The sequence below is a fragment of the Papilio machaon genome, chromosome 21 (assembly GCF_912999745.1).
Source record: "Papilio machaon chromosome 21, ilPapMach1.1, whole genome shotgun sequence".
Lineage (NCBI taxonomy): Eukaryota > Metazoa > Arthropoda > Insecta > Lepidoptera > Papilionidae > Papilio > Papilio machaon.
In genome coordinates, this window is record NC_060006.1 from 2,746,138 (window position 1) to 2,766,602 (window position 20,465).

Here is a 20,465-nt window from a genome sequence, read left to right on the forward strand (position 1 = left end):
TGTTCAGTTAAATCGTACGTTTGTAGGCGATATTTGAATATTCAGCTAAACTATGTAGTTCTCAGTTTTGTATATACACCTTCAGTTTTAACTTAAAAGTCCGACTGTTCAGTATTCAGCTGTAATTTTAAAACTGAAAGCGTGTAACTAAGGCATTTTGTATTGTGTAGCGAATGTATGTAAAATTGTAAACTTCACTAGAAAAGTTTAAAGTAGGTCCTTAAATTGTCAATATGTTTTTATTTGCGTTTTGTTTTAGAATATAATATCTTAACTAGAAATTAAAGAAATTTTAAATATAAAATGAAGTCAGCGTCTTTTATATCATTGTGTAAAAGTACATACTATGTAGGGAAAATAAATCACGAGGCGTTAGGGTTGCGTTGTTTGCGTTACCTTGGCCACAACATGTGCACGCCCGCGGCGCCGCGTGTTTGCATTGGGTAATTGTGTTTAGACATTGTTAGAGTGGAATAATACGGCAAATATTGCCCGCGGAATAACTATGATGATGTAATGGGCCAGGGATAGAAATGTACTTAAATTATACTTCTATCTAAGCTTAATGTCTAGCATTAATCGCATTTGTTGAAAATATATTATAGTTGAGCCGAAAATGACTCGTTAATGTTTGGAATAAAGGTAGAATCTTGCAAATTTAAACACAAAACCGCTTTGTGTTTAAAATTGACCACAAAAAAGAAATCCGGTTTATAAGTGAAAATATTTGTAGTACTTATAAAATATATTCAAATTTCTACCAGTTAACGACTCTTGTCTGAACTGCCAACAGTTTTTTGTGGCTCACGCCAAGGCATTGCCTTTGACAAAGAGCCACACGAAAAAAAGATGTTGTCTATACCACTACCGCGTGGAGACGTGGCTAATGTGTAATTCAGTTGGCGTTTTTTTAACATCATTCGTTTTGTTTCTTTTTTTCACTGTTCGATTCGGTTACGGTTCGTATTGATCGAAAAATCCGATTTCAAAATGGGCGCTCCGAGAATTTTATTGTTGCCCGTGATACGTTCTTAAACAATAAAAAAACTCTTTTTTAATCTGTGAATGCAATTCTCACATGTCACGTTCGAATATCGAAGGGGACTCCGGTCATGTTTTAGAAAAGTAATTATACGAAAACGATTGGCTCCGAATCGCCGCGAGGACAATAAAAGACCTAATTTATTTTTTTCATGCGGCAACACCGCCTTGTGTTGCGAACGTGATAGCGTATGTTGTTTGATTGGTGTTGCGTAAATAGCGGCTTCAATAAGACCAGTGCAATTTCAAAGCAATCTGACAGTTGACAGATCCTATTTTACGACACCCGACCACAATGTCGTCACACAACAAAATCTTAGTAAAGAATAAAAGCAACCTAAAATAACACAACCAGAGTCATTCTGCTATATTATAATGTAAATAAAATATATGTATTAATCATGTTCACGTTCTTTGTTAGAAATAGTAATTACTAAAACAAACAGGGAAGCTCTCTAGTTAATAATAATTATTAATAAATAAAAAGGTGTAAAACACAGAGATACATGGAACTATTATGCACACATAACAACATTAATAAAAGTAATGACATGATATCAAGCCATGAATAATCTTATACTCAACAAGTAGCGTTTACAGCTGCTATGTGGAGCCTATGTGTTCTTTTATATTATATTCTAAGTTAAAACGATATCCGTTAAGTCTTTCTAGAGATATTGAATCATCTCGATGTTACTAGCGCCATCTGCGCCATAGCTCTGAAAAATATTTCATGATCTAATCGAAAATCTCTAAAGAAAATGACTTACAATGCGTTGGTGCCTTCCCCGCTAAGTAATCCTCTTTGCAGATAAACTTGTTATCATCGAGCACGTACAACTCTTCGCCGGTGGAGAGCTGCTTGCGGCAGACCAGGCACGTGAAGCAGTTAAGATGGAACACCTTCTCACGTGCCTTCCGCACCAGGTCAGACGGCGAGATGCCATGCCCACAACCGCTGCATTTTGTACCGTATCTCCTGCGGAAAAAGGCATAATTTAATATGTTTTCTTGATTAAATGCATAAGGAACAGTACCGAGATATTCGTACATATTATTTCAATTATTTCCAGAGAAAATGAGACTGACAAAATCTAAATACGTCTTTAAGGATTTCTATGACCTGTTAAATGTTGTTAAGCCGTAAATGGTAACGTCAAAGTTTATTAAAAAAAGGTTACATTAATATAAAAAAAGTATTTTATCTGACAAAATGGAAGCTGCAATTCTATATTCGAAAGTAGCAGATCCGTTAAATGCCTATTAAAATGTAACCAAGAAACATAATAAAAGAAATCAGATCCGGTGCCTGCCGTATTGCTATCATAAAAATTAATCCCATCTAATTATCGACGCAGGTTCCCATATTTCATCTTTATTTTTCACTTTCACCATTTCAATGAGTACTTTTAATAAGCAAATTGTCACGAGGAACTATACCTTATTTGCTCAACACTAAGGTTAACAATTGCTTAATGTAATCTTGGAATAAGAATTTTACAACTTTTTTGATTTTCATAAAAGTAACATATGCATTTCTTTCACACAGCGAACACCCTTGGATAAAATAGTAATGGGTTTTTGCACGGTTGTTTCAGTAATTATAGTTTAATTTTTCTTTTAAAACATAGTTTCGGTTAAGATAAGACTTTGTTCTCAAAGTTATACCTACCAGTAAAAGTAAAACTCGACTCATTTGTTTCGGACATTATTTGGAAAAAACGCAGATTGGCGCCCAGACAGACAAAAATAAAAAAAAATGGTTTTTCGTTATATGCACCATAAGAATATCATGTTCACGACATATAATTTGTTTTGCCATACACTACAATATTATTACTTATATGGATGAAATTTATATTATGTGTTCCGTTCGATGTCCGAAGTCCTTTATGAGAGAGTACATCGCTTCATTCCTTCCGGTGCGCCCCAACTCACGTCACGTGACAGCTCCGCCAGCGCCACTACCGACACTAGCGCCTCTAGCGGACCTAACCTGCAACTCCAAAACCCGGGAGCACGCCACCAAGCCACCACCTTGTCATTGTTGCGTCGTTTTTCAAACCGAACGGTCGTCCCTAGGTTTTCAAACAAATAGTTCTTTAAAAAGTTCTTTATTACAAAGTTATAAGTTAAAACATTTTGAAGAGTGCGTCACGTGATATTAGAAGAGTCTACAAGAAAACTTCGACGGTCGTGAGTATAACAGCGTGAACAGCCGGCTGTTGAACCCTCTAGCTGGCCCAGCCACTTAGGGTATTCAACTTGGCGACTTTCATCACCCTACGGGGAAAGTCGTCGTTGCCGAATGCTGCAGAACAAATGGACGAAACGAGTAAGTTCTGATGGAGCCTCGAGACGTTTGTGCGGTTCGAAGACCCAAATGCAGCTCGAGCATTAACGATAGCGATGCTCGAACCTTGCGTGCTGCGGCTTCAGCTTCGCTATCTCCATACTAAAGATCATGGAGGAAATTCAAATTTTATATCGTTATCGATGTCGTTTTACATACTTATGTTGACGTTACACATTACGGAACGCTAGTTCTTTGACCTATTTGAAATACTTCGAAGTATTAACTTCCATTATTTTTATGTTGCGTACGTGTCAATTTGTACATTATGAGATTACTGAAGCGTATTGTAACAATCAGGAAATCGTTGGGACGTGTCAAACTCCTTACGAATTGCCGAATTCGAAGCCAACTACCTCACAAATAGTTCGATATTATAGAATAGTTAGTTAAATAAATGTCATTACAAGCAAAAAAGTTCACTGTTCTCTTGGTTTTTACAGTATAATCTTAATCGAAAAGGCTATTTCATAGTGTTTCTTTTGTTCAAACCGAAAAAGTATACACCGTCTTAGCAAAAAATAAATAAAAAGAAAATTACAAGGTACATGTGTAATAATCGTCTATAACGAAATTTGCAATGAACCAAGATCGTTAACATGTCATTTGTTTTTTAAATATATTCTACGTGCCATATGTTTCCAAGATGTTAATTTATTGAAATACATTTATTTCAAATGGATAATCCTTACCGTACTGGACGAATTTTAGTACGTCAATTACACTCAACCTTAAGTGCTACGATATACGAAGCTATAAAATAGTGTGTCAAGATACCTTTTTGGCAGTGCTCACCATGACACGCCCTCTTAGGTTCGCTACACATTCTTGTCATTGTAGCTGTTTAAACTCGTACCGCGTACGTGCTGTTCGTATTGTTAAATAGATTTCTGTCTAATGATTCATACGCCTGATACAGAGGCATAGTAATAACTATAGCAAAGTGCGGTCAAATTATTAACCTTCGTAAATAAGTTATTTGTACGTCTATGCCATGCAATGAGTCGCCACCCGGTTTAGAGTTGCTAAGAATAGCTGCATGAAAATTACTTTAATAGCTGTCATTGGACCCCCCTTTCAGAAGTTATTGTTCTAAATCGTACCAAGTGTGAAACTCAAAACAGTCGCGAATATTGACATTATCGAAAGAGAAAGAGGGGGAGGGGCAATAAATAGGATTAGGATAAAACAAGGTGACTATAGGTTATTTGTGGTGGCTGTCTGGCGCAATCTCACCATGTAAAATCCAGAGTTTTAATAACAACCATAGTTAATTACCTTTTATTTATTAATCACCTTTAATAAATTTTTTACTAGCATTTACCCGCGACTCCGTCCGCGCGGAGTAAAGAATAGAAAACTGGGTAAAAGTTATCCTATGTCCGATTCCTGGTTCTAAGCCCACCAATTTTCAGTCAAATCGGTTCGGCCTTTCTTGAGTTATAAATAGTGTAGCTAACACGACTTTCCTCTATATGTATATAGATTTTTCTTTGTACTAGAAGTGATACAATCATATCAACTAGTTTTTGAACACATTTGTGTAAGAATTTAATATAAAAAAAAAAAAAAAAAAATGGAACGATAGTCATGCCATTGTAGCTCCAATTTTAGAAGTACCCGCTATTACCTGTACACTCAGTAGCAGAGAACAACAGACAAAGCGAACATTATCTTAAAGTATTAACATAGTAATGTTGTCAATTAATCGAGTTGCAACCTTTAGTTTTATTTTGATACGAAATAGTTTGTGGTACTAAGTATTCGGGTTCCTTACAGATATGCTCGATATCTACAAATTTATTGTCGCTTATCGATGGCTCAATATTTTCATGGCGTTTAGGTCGCGCAGACTGCACACTTCGGCTTTTAAGGTGAATATTTTAAGATCACGTTGTAATTAACTTGTACTGTGCATTGCGGTTGTCATTGAAGCTTGACCTTCGTTTCTGCTAATCCATTACGTCACATATGTTAGCGGATGACGTGTCTGCAGTTGCACCGATGCTGTGTACATCTGTCAATTTTGCCGGTCGTCCGTTTTCGCAACCACGGTTTACGTCAACTAAAATACCTGAACGACTTCTTGATTGTGAATAAACGCAGAGTTTTACGTAATGTGCGCGTATCGCTGCTTAAGCGCAAGCTCAAGCGCTTTTACACGATAGTAGCTTTAATATCTCGGTAGCCTAAGCTCGTCGCCTTTGACAGTTATAGAAGAACATTAGCCAATCTCATTTAAAACGATTACGGTGTTTCGGTAGACACGTAAAACAAGTCAAGACTTCCAAAATGTTTGCCCGGGACAAGATGACATGGGATCGCTTAGCATTTGGCAATTGACTTCTTGAGCTGGCCCTGCCTCTTAGGATGTTCAATTCTGCGACTTTCATCACCCCACGGGGAAAGTTGCATTGCCAATAACTGTAGCGCGACAAACGCTTGTTTTTCCTTAAAGAAAGCATGGAAACTCATACTGCTTCCTCAAACTGGGACAGTACCCAATCCCAGACATTAGTATTCGCGACGTTTCGGCGATTGAAAAGCTTACTTCAGGCACTAGTCAAGCATCTCGAAGCTCCTACTGCTCCCTTAAGCTAGGACAGTATGACTGTAAGGTGTCTTAGATTGACAAGCGTACTTCTGGCACGAGTGAACTGCTTTAGATATTGTTCTGCTCCCCCAAACTGGGACAGTATTACGTTATGTATATCTTCAGAGATTGACAAGTGTAATTGCACTGGTGAACGACCTGATAGCACGTATTGCTTCCTCAAACAGGACAGTACAATTGTAGAGCCTTCAGGTTTGACAAAGTATTTTCCGGTTCTAGCAAAAAGTTTTAGACATCGTACTTGTCCCTCAGAGTTGGACATTACTTCACGGCTCCTCACCGCTCACCAGACCAATAAGGCTCCGCAGGGCATATTAAGCTTAACAACAGCAAAACTGATGCGGTAATAACGGTTCGCTACTTAACAAATTTTAATACAGCCGACTTATTACACTCGAATAGATGTTGTCGCGACTCTTTCAATAGATTTTGGAATACGACTTCGTCAGGAAAAGTTTTGCTTTCCCTGCTGCCATTTATACCATACGTTAACACACACTTGACAGTAACGGAAAAAATGTATATGTTGTGGCACTCCTCTGGATGGAAACCTTTCAAGCATCCGAAGAAGAAAAGATTTTCGATGGTTTGCCCTCTAGGTCAGTTTCACCGACACACTGTCATGAGCCAACCTAGCCCCTAGAAGGGCTGTAACGCTTGATAGATTAGCTTTATTTTGTGATATGATCTCAGTACATATAAGAAAACATACATTTATAGGTGTTCTTATATTGATAAGATGTTTTGATTGCTTTTTAGCCGTTTCATTACCTAAAATAAGCTAACTGAAAGTGGAATGTCCTAAATCGCTTAACTTGAAATAATTTTTTGTTCATAATACAAATTATGCTAAGTACCGACAATCTTGTAATTCCCCATCTAACAGTTTGAATATAGTTATTCTACTCTTTGAACAGATAATCAAAACGGGGATGTAAGTCAAATCAGTGACTTTTAAACATTGCAAAATCTTATTTTGTTCTTTCTTTTCTTTTTGTCATGTTAAGTCTTACGTAACTAAAGTTTCACGAATTAGCTTTACGAATGGCTACGTGTTGCTTAGAAAATAACGATTTTACTTCTATCACTGTTTGAGTAAGTTATTGTTTTCTATGATAATATATTATTATAAAGACTGATTCAGGACCACTTATCTTGCTAAATATGTCGAAAGAGCTTCACATATTCACATGTTTATCTGGGTGTAAGTTAAATTTCGTCTGATAGTACTTTGACGTTTCTGTTTATTTATGTAATGAAAATAGTGCTGGCAACTGCATAACGGATATTCGATGCCACGAAAATCTGCATAGAATTTTCAAAGATAGCGTGAAGTCAACCAGGCCGAACTGGGCCGGGCGGTTGACTGTGGCCTAGTCGTCCCTAGTTTACGGTGGGCTCCGAGCCCGAGAATGACGATGATGCCACGAAATGGCTAAGCATATATGTACTACATAGCCGAGCAAAACTGGAGCAATCGCTTTTTCAATTACTTGTATCAATATATTCTTTTTTCCGGGTTAGTAATACAAATCATTCGAATCGATTAAATTGCGATTAGTGATCAAAATACCTCTAACGATCTTTTTAACGAAAAATTAAGTGTTTTTATCACATTGTTGCGTTCTTATTTCACAAGCCACCAGAAGATAACAAACAGATCTCTCATAAAGGACTTCGGACATCGAACGGAACACATAATAATGAAATTTTACCTGTTAATAAAATTTGTATTATGTTTCCTGAGATGTCCGAAGTCCAGACAAGGGCTTTCTGGCGGTTATTCCACCAAAATAATTCGGTTATGAGTCGAACAATGACAAGGTGGTGGCTTGGTGGCGTGCTCCCGGGTTTTGGAGTTGCAGGTTAGGTCCGCTAGAGGCGCTAGTGTCGGTAGTGGCGCTGGCGGAGCTGTCACGTGACGTGAGTTGGGGCGCACCGGAAGGAATGAAGCGATGTACTCTCTCATAAAGGACTTCGGACATCTCAGGAAACATAATACAAATTTTATTAACAGGTAAAATTTCATTATTATTGAGGTCTAATTTTGTCATAAAATAGTCAGACTTATACAATATTAAAATACCATATTATCACGAACACGAACACGAACATATATAAAAGTAATAAATTAAAAATTAAACTTCACTTTGACTAACAAAACCACATTGTAATATCCAGCGGCACAACCGTGGTCACATTCACCTGTGACTGCTGACACAGAACGCGGAAATGGCACATAAATTGTTTTCAATATCAAAATAATCCTAATAATTTATACCTATTATAATTTTGATGAATCGAATTGAGCGTCGTAAGCGCAAACGTAACACGGATGCGAGGCTACTAAAAAAATAATCTAAAATCGCGTTAGAATCGTTTTTCTTTCATTCGCTTGATTGAGTCCGACTTAACCAGATTTAACGAAGAAAAAAAACGAGTCGCCGCTGACAAATTTTATGTCCGTCCAATTTAAAATATTAATCGTAAATATAATTTAGATATCATTTCTAAAAAAAAACATGTTATCGACAAGCCATCAGAATATCGATGTATTGAAATACGCGGCTCCGAAGTCATTAGGGTCAATAATGGAGGTACAAAGAAACGATGAGTTATGGCGTTAAATGTATGCAAACGTTCGGAAATTAAAGCGATCTCAAAAAAATATCGACAAGTCTTATACAACTAGGGATTTTATCAAAATATCGATAGTAAAGTTATCGATCTTTTAGATGATTACAAGAACTAGAATTATTGTCAGATTATACCAGATCTAAGTCCCTAAAGTAGATAGAATTAGTTCTTTATAGAAGTTTACGGCTATTAGAAGTCTTTTACGGTTCTTTATGTAAATTCAAAGTTTACATATGCAAAACAAATATACGGATTCCCAACTAGTACAGCGACTACTAAATATCTTCTCATAAAATCCAAATAAAGAAGAACATAAGAAAAAGAACATGTGAGATATAAGACAAAAAAATCAAAGGTAGAAAAGTCATGTCATTTAGAATCAATGAAACGAAGTACAAAGCGAAAGACAGACGCGACGTTAATTTTTAATGGAGTTCATAAATAAATTGAAAACATATTATTAATAACGTTATTAGATAAATCGTAAAGAAGCACGTCCCTAGTGATTACCAATCAGTAGTGTAGTAGCGTTAACGAACGCAACACCAATAACTGTTCACAGATTACCGAATACGGAACGACGCGGACGCTCAACGGTATCCGTGAGTGATGTACTTAATCCTTCATTTTTAGGTCAATACCAAAGTCGATTTTATTGTTGTTATCGATTTAAATCGATTGTTATGTCAACCGATCATGCTATTTTATCTGTTGACACGCAATTTAAACATTTTTGGCATTTATTTTATGTCAATGTTAGTGGGCAATTAACGAATTACGAAATAGATAAAAAATTATTTGGAGTTATGGCTGAATGATATAACTTTCAATACTGGCCTACTGATAGTGTGATACTGACGGACGCACTTAGAGTCTTGTATGTTCGCTAAGTGTGACTTTTAGTACAGATTTTCAAACGATAGTTCTTTAGCCTTATCGGTAACAATAAAACGGCTCTGAATCAGTATAAATAATGTATAACACATGTCGTGTTTAAAAAGTACTTGATGTTTGAGCTCTCACATGTTAGAGCTTTAACTTAGCAAACTGTCTTCCTAATACCTATTTAAAAATACGATGAAGTACTGTCCCGAAGAGAAGCACAAGCAGACGATAAACTCTACTTTATTATTAAGAAAAAAAAAATGTTTTTTTTTTTATTGAGAAAACCACATAGCACAAAGGACGAATGGTTATGCCAGGATGTTTTTTAAATTTTATTTTTGGTTTAAAGAAAACCAAAGACACAAAAATGTCATATTGCGGTTAACTAATAGAAGTACGCCGCAGACAGTCTGACATGGTATTTATTATTATTATTTTATCATCTTATAGATATAGCCGTGCGATTTGCATATGCGACAGAGGCCATATGAATTATACATGAGATCGATTTTGCTTGCTCGTGATGTGTCGCGTCGTGTTTTTTCGTCCATTAAAAGTCTTAAGTAACTTAGTCTTAACAAAGAAAAATAACTTAATTTTGCCGCACTTTAAATCATAAAATCATTACTCAGAAGGTTATAATAAATGGCTACTAAATATTTGTAATGCAAGCGGACAATAATAAATTACTTAATATTTTTTAATAAAAAAAATAGAATTGTTATAGTAAATACTGCAAGTAAAGTAGTGTTGCCAAAATAAGGTATGTCTTTTTCATATCTCAAAATACACGAAACAAGAATTATAGGAATACGGAAGTATTTTTCTTTCAGATTTGGCAATGTTTACTCCATTACCGACTATAGTATTGTGCCAAAGAAATAATGCGGGCAGACGACATAATTTCATAAAATCTTCATAATAAAAGCTATTAAAAGTTTCACATATTAAACAACGCTATATTTAAAAGAAAACTCAGTTTGATGGACTTGACTTAAATTACTACCAGAAATTTTCGATGAAAAAATTCTTAATCGTTGGTGGATGATATCAAATTGCAAATAGATAAGTACTTACGGAAATGTCGTAAACAATTTCTGTATTAAATTATTCAGTAAACCAAAAACGGTATACAAAATTAAATCATTAAGACAACGGAAGTCGTAAGTGAACCGTTTTCCGCTGTTGCCTGACCTGCGCCAAAATTACTCTTTTTTGTTATTTTGAAGCGCCATATGATTTAACAATTTAATAGCAGGGTTTTTTTTACCTAAATTGATGCTTAGACAAATGACAGTCAAATGCAGGAATCTACAATGGGTGGTCTAAAGTGTCAGATATAAAATAGAAAATTTACTTTTAATACCCACTAGCTGTCGCCCACGACTCTATCCGTGCGGAATAAAAAATAGCTTAATGTAACCTATGTGTTCTTGCAAAATATGTTCTACATCTGTGCCAAATTTCATCAATATCTGTTGAGCCGTTCCGGAGATATCTTCAAACAAACATCCATCCATCTATCCATCGAAACATACGCATCTTCTATCTTTATCTATATATATAAAAGAAAGTTGTGTTAGTTACACTATTTATAACTCAAGAACGGCTGAATCGATTTGACTGAAAATTGGTGGGCAGGTAGCTTAGAACCAGGAAACGGACATAGGATAATTTTTACCCCGTTTTCTATTTTTTATTCCGCGCGGACGGAGTCGCGGGTAAAAGCTAGTTTATAATATTAGTAAGATTAAGATTATCATAAATAAAAGAGTGATCTAATTTTTCTATGACTTTGCTTGATTGGTTATTTAACATTGACCTTCTACCTATACAAATTAACATATTTTGCATGATTTCGGAACATTTCTCAGATATTATAAAGACTTCCTTAGTGTGTTTTATTTATAAGTTTTGAATGTTGTATCACGTTAATCAATAAAAAACATTAAATACGTGTTAATAAATAAATACGTCTTTAGCAACAGATGTCCCAGCACTGACCGTACACGGGTCAACTTTACGCCATTTAATTTAAAAGCGGTATTTGTACGTTCTATTTGTGAAGACGGACAGGAAAATAATTGATTACTTCCAAAAGTTACAGTTAGTAATAGTTAGAAACATTTTTTTTTAATAGAAAACAAATTTTGACAACATTTACCTACAACTTGTTAACTGTACTACAGAAAGAACTGGCAGTTGGGAAAAGTGTAGCATTTCTTATTACATTTTAAATGTTATAATAATATATTTATTTCGACAATCTATGAAATGAGACTTAACTTTATAGTAAAAAGTCGCTAATGTGCTAGTGAATGCTGTTTATTTGTTACAAGTTAAAACTCAGCCAATACTTCTTTCATACCTACCTTTTTTAAAAAGTATGGCTACAGTGAACTGACCTGAAGAAATCGTTCCTGCAGAAGAGCTTGTTGTCTCTGGAGTAGCACTTGTCGGCGAGGGGGGCGCGGCAGTCGGCGCAGCGCACACACGCCGCATGCCACGCGCGCTCCAGCACGTGCAGCAGGAACTTGTCCAGGATCGGCTTCTCGCAGCCGGCGCACGCCATCGCGCCGCCTGCTTCGCCGCGTCCTACACAACGTAGGTACAAGAATCTCTATTAATATTTGGAATTCAGGCTACTGCATCGATTATATCTACTCTCAAGTCCTAAACCAGACCTGACAGAGGTCTTACTTCATAGGATCTTCTATATAGTAAGTTTTTCACGAGACTAGACCTGATATGAGTAGCGTGAAGCACTAAGCGCATATGCAACTCGAATATAAAAAAAAGCATTATGAGACGACGAAAAACAATTTGTGAACCCTAAAAATTTAGAAATTCTGCAGTGAATAATAGTTTCCGACGAGTAGTCAAAATGATGTGTCGGTTAAGTTTGAAAATTAAAGACACATTTGTGAGATCAAAAGGCGTTTTAAATTTGTTTATAATAATCGGATTACCAACTAGAACCTACTTAAAGTTAACAGATTTACTTAACGTAATTACTAGAGAAGCAATATGCTTATGTACCTACCTACTCGTAGATTTACAATACATGTACGATTAACATTTTCAGATTCTTATCAGTTAATATTTATGTTTTAATTAATATTGTCTGTATCAAAAGTTTTGATGTATCGTAAATTTGCATAAATTAGATATGCGTTTAAACACGTAATTTCGGCAATACCGGAAACTCAGCGATGCGCCGGTTTTTTAAAAATACGTTAACCGGATGTTAGACGTGCGAAACGGGTGCCATTTTTATATATAAATTCAGTTTAAGGATTTTAACACTATTTTGCTAATTTCATACTGCATAATTAATACTTAGGCCTTAGGTGAACAATATACCTACTTCTTTATATTTATATATATGCGGATACTTTAATTTTACAAAACATAGAGACTCTCACTTGTGGACATTGTAAACATTTTATAAAAGTATAAAACATTTATAGCTAATGTTACACTGGGATAATACGAAATAATATTATGAAAAACAATGTAATCGTCACAGCAACAAAAACCCCTGTCAAAAGCAAATAAAACACTGGAAGAAATTAAAACATAATCAACCTTCTTGTCAGTAATTTTAAACTATTTAACCTTTACTATTGAGTTTCAAGAAACTACGTAAATGACTTGTAGCAATGTGCCAACGTTTAGGATATAATAAAACTTAAGTCTAGCCTTGTAATATCATGCGTCCCTCTCATCCCAGTACGATAAACAGAGATGGAGTTCTTGGACTAGGATAAGTGCCTAGCCCAGTAAATCTAGGATATGCTAGAAAGTTTGCTTGTTACGTTCACATCTATATATATAAAAGAAAGTCGTGTTAGTTACACTATTTATAACTCAAGAACGGCTGAATCGATTTGACTGAAAATTGGTGGGCAGGTAGCTTAGAACAAGGAAACGGACATAGGATAATTTTTACCCCGTTTTCTATATTTTATTCCGCGCGGACGGAGTCGCGGGTAAAAGCTAGTATATTATACTTATACAATACTACATAAAGTTGGTAGCCTGCTAGAAACATAATGGGATTGCGTTTTTACGACCGATAAAGGTTATGTTGAATAAAATTTTATTAGCATATGTTATTGCTGGGTACTGTACATACATACTGCAGAAAATATGTGTGTTTTAGAACGAACGATTTACAATCCGAATGCAAAAATTGTTTTATGTAAGAAAGCTGGAATTAAAAGTTTGTTTCGTATATTTATTATGTAGAATGCCATAGAATTTTTATCACTTTAATGCATTTTACAAATAATCTGGGCATTGGGCTTGAGTAAAATACTTCAAAATTACTTCTATTTTAGATGTCAGACAGTCAGAGTAAAGTAAGCTATTGTTGTGATATAATTATTTATGCAAACACATGTTTCTCGTAAAAATCTCAAGACTTTAATTGCCTTATAATCTCATACGATTGTGTCCTAACACTTCGTTAGCGACGAACTCAACCGTGTCATGTTAACAGGATTTTTTTCTTGAAAGCCGTTTTCGAACTTAACATTTGACATTTATTGGTCAAATTTATGAAGGTCGCCAGTTTTTTAATATTCCATATTCGAATGGGTACGTGCGATTGGTCGCGCGTCATTTCAAACGCGTTCAGAATCATGGTGCCGCGATTCTACGGCTCATTTTAAAACAACTACCTTAAGTGAGATAAACTAAACGCAAATCTATAGAATTAAAAAAATTGTCTGTCTGTTTGCAAGCACACTTTTGTTCCCGATAATCCCTGAAACGGCTGGACCGATTTTGACGGGACTATTACTGGAAGGTAGCTGATGTATGAGGGAGTAACTTAAGTTACTTTTTTTTAATTCTACGCTGACGAATAATAATGTAAAGGTAAAAATAGATTAGACCTACAGGAATTTTTCTTCTTTTTCGTAATTTTTCGTCTTTTATTAAAAAAGGAGCTAATCAAGAAATAAGAAGTCGTACTACAGCTTTCGATCGAGCTGAAGTATCGGTACTTATATCATTCGTTTTTATTTAGGTATTTAGATGAGCGTTATCGAAAGAAAAACATAAAGAAATGTGGATAAAACAAGTTTATCTAAATTATACATGCCATGTTTTCAAATCAGTTACCCATAAACCTATTGATTAGATTATAAAAATATCGCCATTACAAAATGTATTATGCGACTATCCGAACGAGTTAAACCATTTCACATTATTAAAACAACAAAGTTGTCTATGGATGTCAATAAAAACATGTTAATAACTTTCCCATGCACATATTTAAATGACAAGAAGTTATTAAATTACATTTTAACGTTGTTGAGTAATGTATGTTTGTCTTCCAATTAACCGGTAAACCGCTGAACCAATTTCCATACGAAGTCGAGGATCCGGGCTTATTAGCTGGCAACATTGAACTGACAACATAGAGCAGGTAACATTTCAACGGGCAGATGCAGTACTACATTGTTTTTTGCACATTATTTCATCAAGTACTTTTTGTCTTTACCACTAGTTTTAATGACATTAAGACTTATGGTTGTTAAAGAAGCAATTTTTCAATTTAAATTTTAAATCTGTAACAAACTAGTTATAGGGTTGCCTAATTTAACTGATGGACGAGAGAATGAACAAAAGACTGTGTAATTCTCTTCTCTGTAGCCGCCGAATTCAAGGCTTTCCCTTTACCTTTTAGGAACAAGATGATATTGAAGGACTAGAATTTGTCCTACAGAATAGGAAATGACAGAGAAAAAAAAATTACACTGGTATAGTAATATCCTAATAGTTCAGAATACGGACATCCGATACCTTGGTCGTGGGTTCGTTGGGAGCTGTCAATCGCCTAATGTTTATACTATATCCTGGCAAGACAAGTTTAAAAGATATATTAATATATCAATAAGTTGAAAATAGTAAAAAAGGGATGATTTTATTCAAGTGACAGGACAACAATTATTTTAAGTTAAAAATGTTGGTTGAAAAGATAGTCTATATATTTATATATAGGACGTTTTTTTTATAAAATTGAAAACAAAAAATAACTAACAAAAAGTTGGCACGCGTATCCGAAAAAAGGAGTTAAGTGCTTTAAGTAGGTATATCATTGTTTAGTTCAACAGCGTTTACAAAAACTTTAAAAAACTTTGCTTTGTAAATTAAAAAAAAAAGATAAGAGGTGTTCTTAAAGAGGTTTTAATATTGTGGCATATTTAATCCGCTTGGCTTTACCTCGTAATGTTTTTAAAAATACAGTTTCAACTTTTTAATTTGACAAAACAAAGGTTACAAAGGCCATCTTATATGAAAGTTGGAGAAGAATGCTTTTGAAGATTTTTTTTGTGAAACCAAAGATGTCACAATGGTAGCGTTTTAATCGTTAGTCGCTGCTTATGAATGTTTCGTTAAGGTTGTTATACATAACCTTATACCGTTTACATAACGGTTGTTTTTAATACTACAGCCCTTACCATTAAAAACTTAGTCTTTCAATTACATTGTAGCTTAAACAAATGTCAACCCTTTTATAACACGCTGATATTAGACATTACCAGAAATTATGATTTTTGGAATATGTCTAAGCGTAAGTACCGGAACCAGTTTTGGTTATACATGTTTAAGATTAAAACATACTTTTTTATAACCACGTTGATGTTCATAATTTTTGATCAAAAGCGGTCAAAGGGTTAAAATATGTGTTTAACTAAACAGTGTCTAAATATTTGTTTAACAAACCTTTAATTAAATTAAACTGAAAATACAAATAACATTTCTAAACTTTCTTATTTTCGTTTATTCGAGTTGTTAATTTAATTTCTTTGGAATGTTAGTTTTAAAATTATTTGGTTGTTATTGATTTTTTGCTCGAATATAATATTGTAGTAGGTACCTAATATTGGGTACGAACTTTTATTTGGGTTTGCTTGTGTCCTTACAAAGTCGATTTTAGTTTGAATTGTAGGTTATTTATTCTTCATTAGAAAGATTTAGAGATGTAATAATTTTTTTTTAATTGAAAATTAACTTAAATTAGTTTCTAACTAGTCCGCATACCTGGCGTTGTTTGGCCGACATTCATTATTATTGAAAAATATTTTTTAATATTGATCTATGTTATTTCTAAATATTAACAATGAATTTAATTACAGTTAAATCAAAATAAGTTTTTCATGGTTTTATTAATTTTTATAGATTTTTAAATTGTACATTTTTAATTTTCATTTAATATTTTCTTTTTCATGATCCCTTCCTACTTGTTGCCAATCGGTTCTATTACATGTCAAGAATAATTGTTTGTATATATTAATATGCTTTCAAATGACATGTTATGTTGTACCATGTTGTTGTATAAATCATCTTAAGAAGTGGTAGGTATTACAGAAGTTTAGGCCTAGCGCGTACCTTTAGGCCTAACCGGTGTCAATACTAATTGATTAACTTAGGATGATAAACATTTAAATGTACTTATTCTCTTATTATCTAAAATATATCAAGTGTTAGACAGATTTTTTGTTATGATTATGATTTTTCAAGTATTTTACTGTTTCATGGTGATAAAATTTGAAATATCTACATGCAAATAAGAAGATAGGCTACTGTTTTTATAACATGTAACAAAATTAAAGTTAGTCGACTAAACCAAAATTAAGTATACCAAAAAATTATTTAGTTTCGGTGGAATAAAAAGTGTTAAAGAAGAAAACATAGCAAACTTAATCATAACTTAACTTAGATAAGTTAAAAAAATAAAATAAAAAGCAAACAAACAACCTCCATACGTCGGCATCCCAATTCACATTCACAGTTCCGTCCACAAAGTTGAAGATAATAATATTTTTGGTAATTTTTAGTTTGTTAAATCCGACACTGACTTTTACCAATGTGGTGCTGGTGGAAGGGGGCATGGGCCCCCCGTCCTGTAGCAAGGAAACCCGCCACTTCGGCACCTCTACACGGCACTTCACAGACACAACGCGGCTACCGCGCGAATCTCACGTTTGACACGCGCGCCGTCCGAACGCGTACTGAACAAAAACCTATAGCTTTTTTCATGTGACACAAACAGTGATGAGACAAATATATACGAAGCTTTCATGTTGAAGAGAGAGGGAGTTGGTAGCGAGGTGTAGGAGGCGTGGTCGGAGCGAAGGGCCACTAGCGAGCAAGGGGGTGTTGCCCGCAATATACTCTAGTAGGTTGTTTTTTGTGCGTTGTGCGCGGTAGTGGGATTTCATTTTGTGGGACACGTGCGGCGTCCGCAGTAAATTTGAATCGGCCCGCCGCCGCCCGCCGCCCGCCGCCCGCCGTCGGGTCGGGTAGCCCGACGTAATTACACAGGCTGTATTTCGGCTGCGTCTAGCCCCGGCTGTGTTTTGACTGGGGGCGTGTTGGGCCAGCGCTCGCCGCCTCAACGCGTTTTTCTTTCACTCCTTTATTTCGCGAGACACGACTCTCCTTTCGATATCTACATCGCTTTTAGGAATCTTCGATCCTTCAGCTTATAAATCATCGAAGGTTATATTTAAAGCTTGTATCAAAAAATTTAAGCAAATAATTTTAGAATATAATTTAAACACTATACTGTTCAGGATTACGAATTGCATACGTTACCTACCTACTACTGACTCCATTTTATAATGCACATATAAATTCTACACATAAGGGAAACATTTTTATTTGCGAGCATTTAAATTTAAGAAACCTACTTATTTAATTAACAATATTTATAGTTCATTGCACATTAAAAATTCCGCTCCTGGTTCTCCTTTCGAATAATAAAATTTGTACCGTTTGTAATCAGACATTATTAGAATTGAATCTATCAATTTAATATAATATAATAAAACTGGAAACGGCAACGGGTGCTACATATTTCCTCATGTGTTAATATTTGTTATCGCAATAAAGAGAATCGAAAAAATTTAAAATACTTCTGTAGGTATCAACTACTTTGAAATACTAAGATGCTTACAATCCCAATCCTTATAGAAAACTCATAAAACTTGTCACTTTTAAGAAACAAAATTGAAGCACATATTAATAGGTAGAAACCTAAGCATTTTCTTTGAAATAAAAACGAGAATTTTTTTGTATGAGTCACCTCATCGGCTGGCGATGCCCTTGATTTACGTGATATTTTTCAATAAATGAAAATGGTAATGCTTTTCAAAAAAAAACTCTGCTCAGACTTCTGAACAAAAACATATCGTGATGGAAACGCAGCGTAGATAACTTATAATAATTGTACTAGATGTAGCCTGCGACTCCGTCCTTCTTCATTTTGAGGTGCCATTCCGCGGTTGGTGGTCAGTTCTCTCAGAAACAGTTGGGCACTCGCACCATCTGTCTCTGGTGTTGCGCAACCACGATTTCTTCCGACGGCCAATACTCCTTTTGTAGGCAACTTTTCCCATCAAGATGAGTTACATCCCTAAAGCTTAAAATCTGTATTCCATGTGTTCTTTGAGACTGTTTTATACATCTGTGCCAAATTTCATCAAGATCCGTAGAACCAATCTGTAGACCTTCTAACAAACATCTATCCACGTAAACGTTCGCATTTATAATATGAGTAAGATCTGTATTTCAATCTCCTAAATGTTTCGCTTTAAATGACCTCGAATGAAAGCATATAACAAAACAACGCAGCAACAATCAGCAGCTTTCAACCTAGGTAATAACTAAAAACTTGCTATAAAAATCGGGCAACTCATCTGTAGGGTTATCACTCACCTAATCGTGTATTTCCGAAACTATTTATCAAAGAGCATTAAAATTTAGTAGGTAATTATTATGCGACCCGCTGCTTCTTTGTTTCTTATGAAAAAAAACTATATTAAGTATAGGGGAGGTCAGCTCAAAGCGGCCACCTTAACTTTGGGTAAAAAAAAAACCTATCAAACGATTGATTTTCCACAAGAATTATATACTGATGGCAAAAGAGTTTATCAAATTTATGATTAGTGAAATTTAAAGTCTCCAAAATTGAATTAATAAGCATATAATGACTAAATTACGGCAACTTGTAAAAAAACCGCTTTGCCCGAGGAGTCGCCTAAAGCGGCCAGGGGGGCAAGGGCAAATTGGCCAGCTCCAAAGATACTGCGTTTAATTGTTTTTTTTTATTTTCACTTAACATACTTGACGAAATAAAAATGTCCAAAAAATATAAAGATCATTATTTATTAAAGGGAATATTTGACATTAATTTTACCCGTCTTATACTCAGTTGCTAAATCAGTTCAGTTTCTAAATAATTATAATTTAATCAGATACAGTTTTGTGTCATTATTCTAACTTAACTGGATATAATTCTTAAAATTAATTTAAATTAACTTATTTAGTTTGAAAATATCAGTTACAAAACTTCAATTAGGCATAAATTTTAAGGAACTTTAACACAGTGCCATTGGTCCACCCATTGTCACAGTTGCCTGTGTGCAAAGCGGCGCTCCATCTAGAAGGTTCATCCCCAAGAAAAATCATTAAGGGTGGTAGGAATGATCCTGCAGCGTTACAGCAACAAATAACTGTGGTCGTTCTTCCTCGCTCAGTACTGGCAGTGAAACCCACTTGCTTTTTACCCAGTCTTGTTAAAACTCTAGGTGGTTTGTTGGAAGACGTTTGAATACCCGTCTCGTCCATCAATTTGGTGCTTCTCAGTTTCAGTTTCAAGGAGGTCAAAAAATCTATATACTTGGGATCTGTTAAATCCACGGGCTCTGGCTATAGATAATATATATCGCCCGTGCCATAAGATTTTCATCCCATGATGCCTGGCGGGTTTTTCTCTTATAATTGTTCACCATCTAAATAAAATAATTTAGCATTATCTATCTAACCATAATATTTTTAATATGGGCAAAGCGGTCAGTTGGCCGCTTTGCCCTGGCCGCTTTACCTTTTTCGGCCATTTTGTTATAAAATTCGGCC

General features: G+C 35.0%; 1 protein-coding gene across 3 annotated transcripts in view; it reads right to left on the reverse strand.

Moving 5' to 3' along the window:
* The window catches only part of LOC106709119 (LIM/homeobox protein Lhx5), a 53,471-nt gene extending 35,931 nt beyond the window's left edge, over positions 1-17,540 (reverse strand). For 2 of the 3 annotated variants that reach the window (XM_014500820.2, XM_014500819.2), the window contains exons 1-3: positions 17,304-17,540; positions 11,936-12,125; positions 1,812-2,020 (exon numbers count right to left, since the gene is read on the reverse strand). In XM_014500820.2, coding sequence (XP_014356306.1) covers positions 1,812-2,020; positions 11,936-12,125; positions 17,304-17,319 — 415 coding nt within the window. In that variant the 5' untranslated portion in view covers positions 17,320-17,540. The remainder of the gene's footprint in view (positions 1-1,811; positions 2,021-11,935; positions 12,126-17,303) is intronic. The other variant, XM_014500821.2, reaches the window with a different exon arrangement.
* Positions 17,541-20,465: the final 2,925 nt, after the last annotated feature.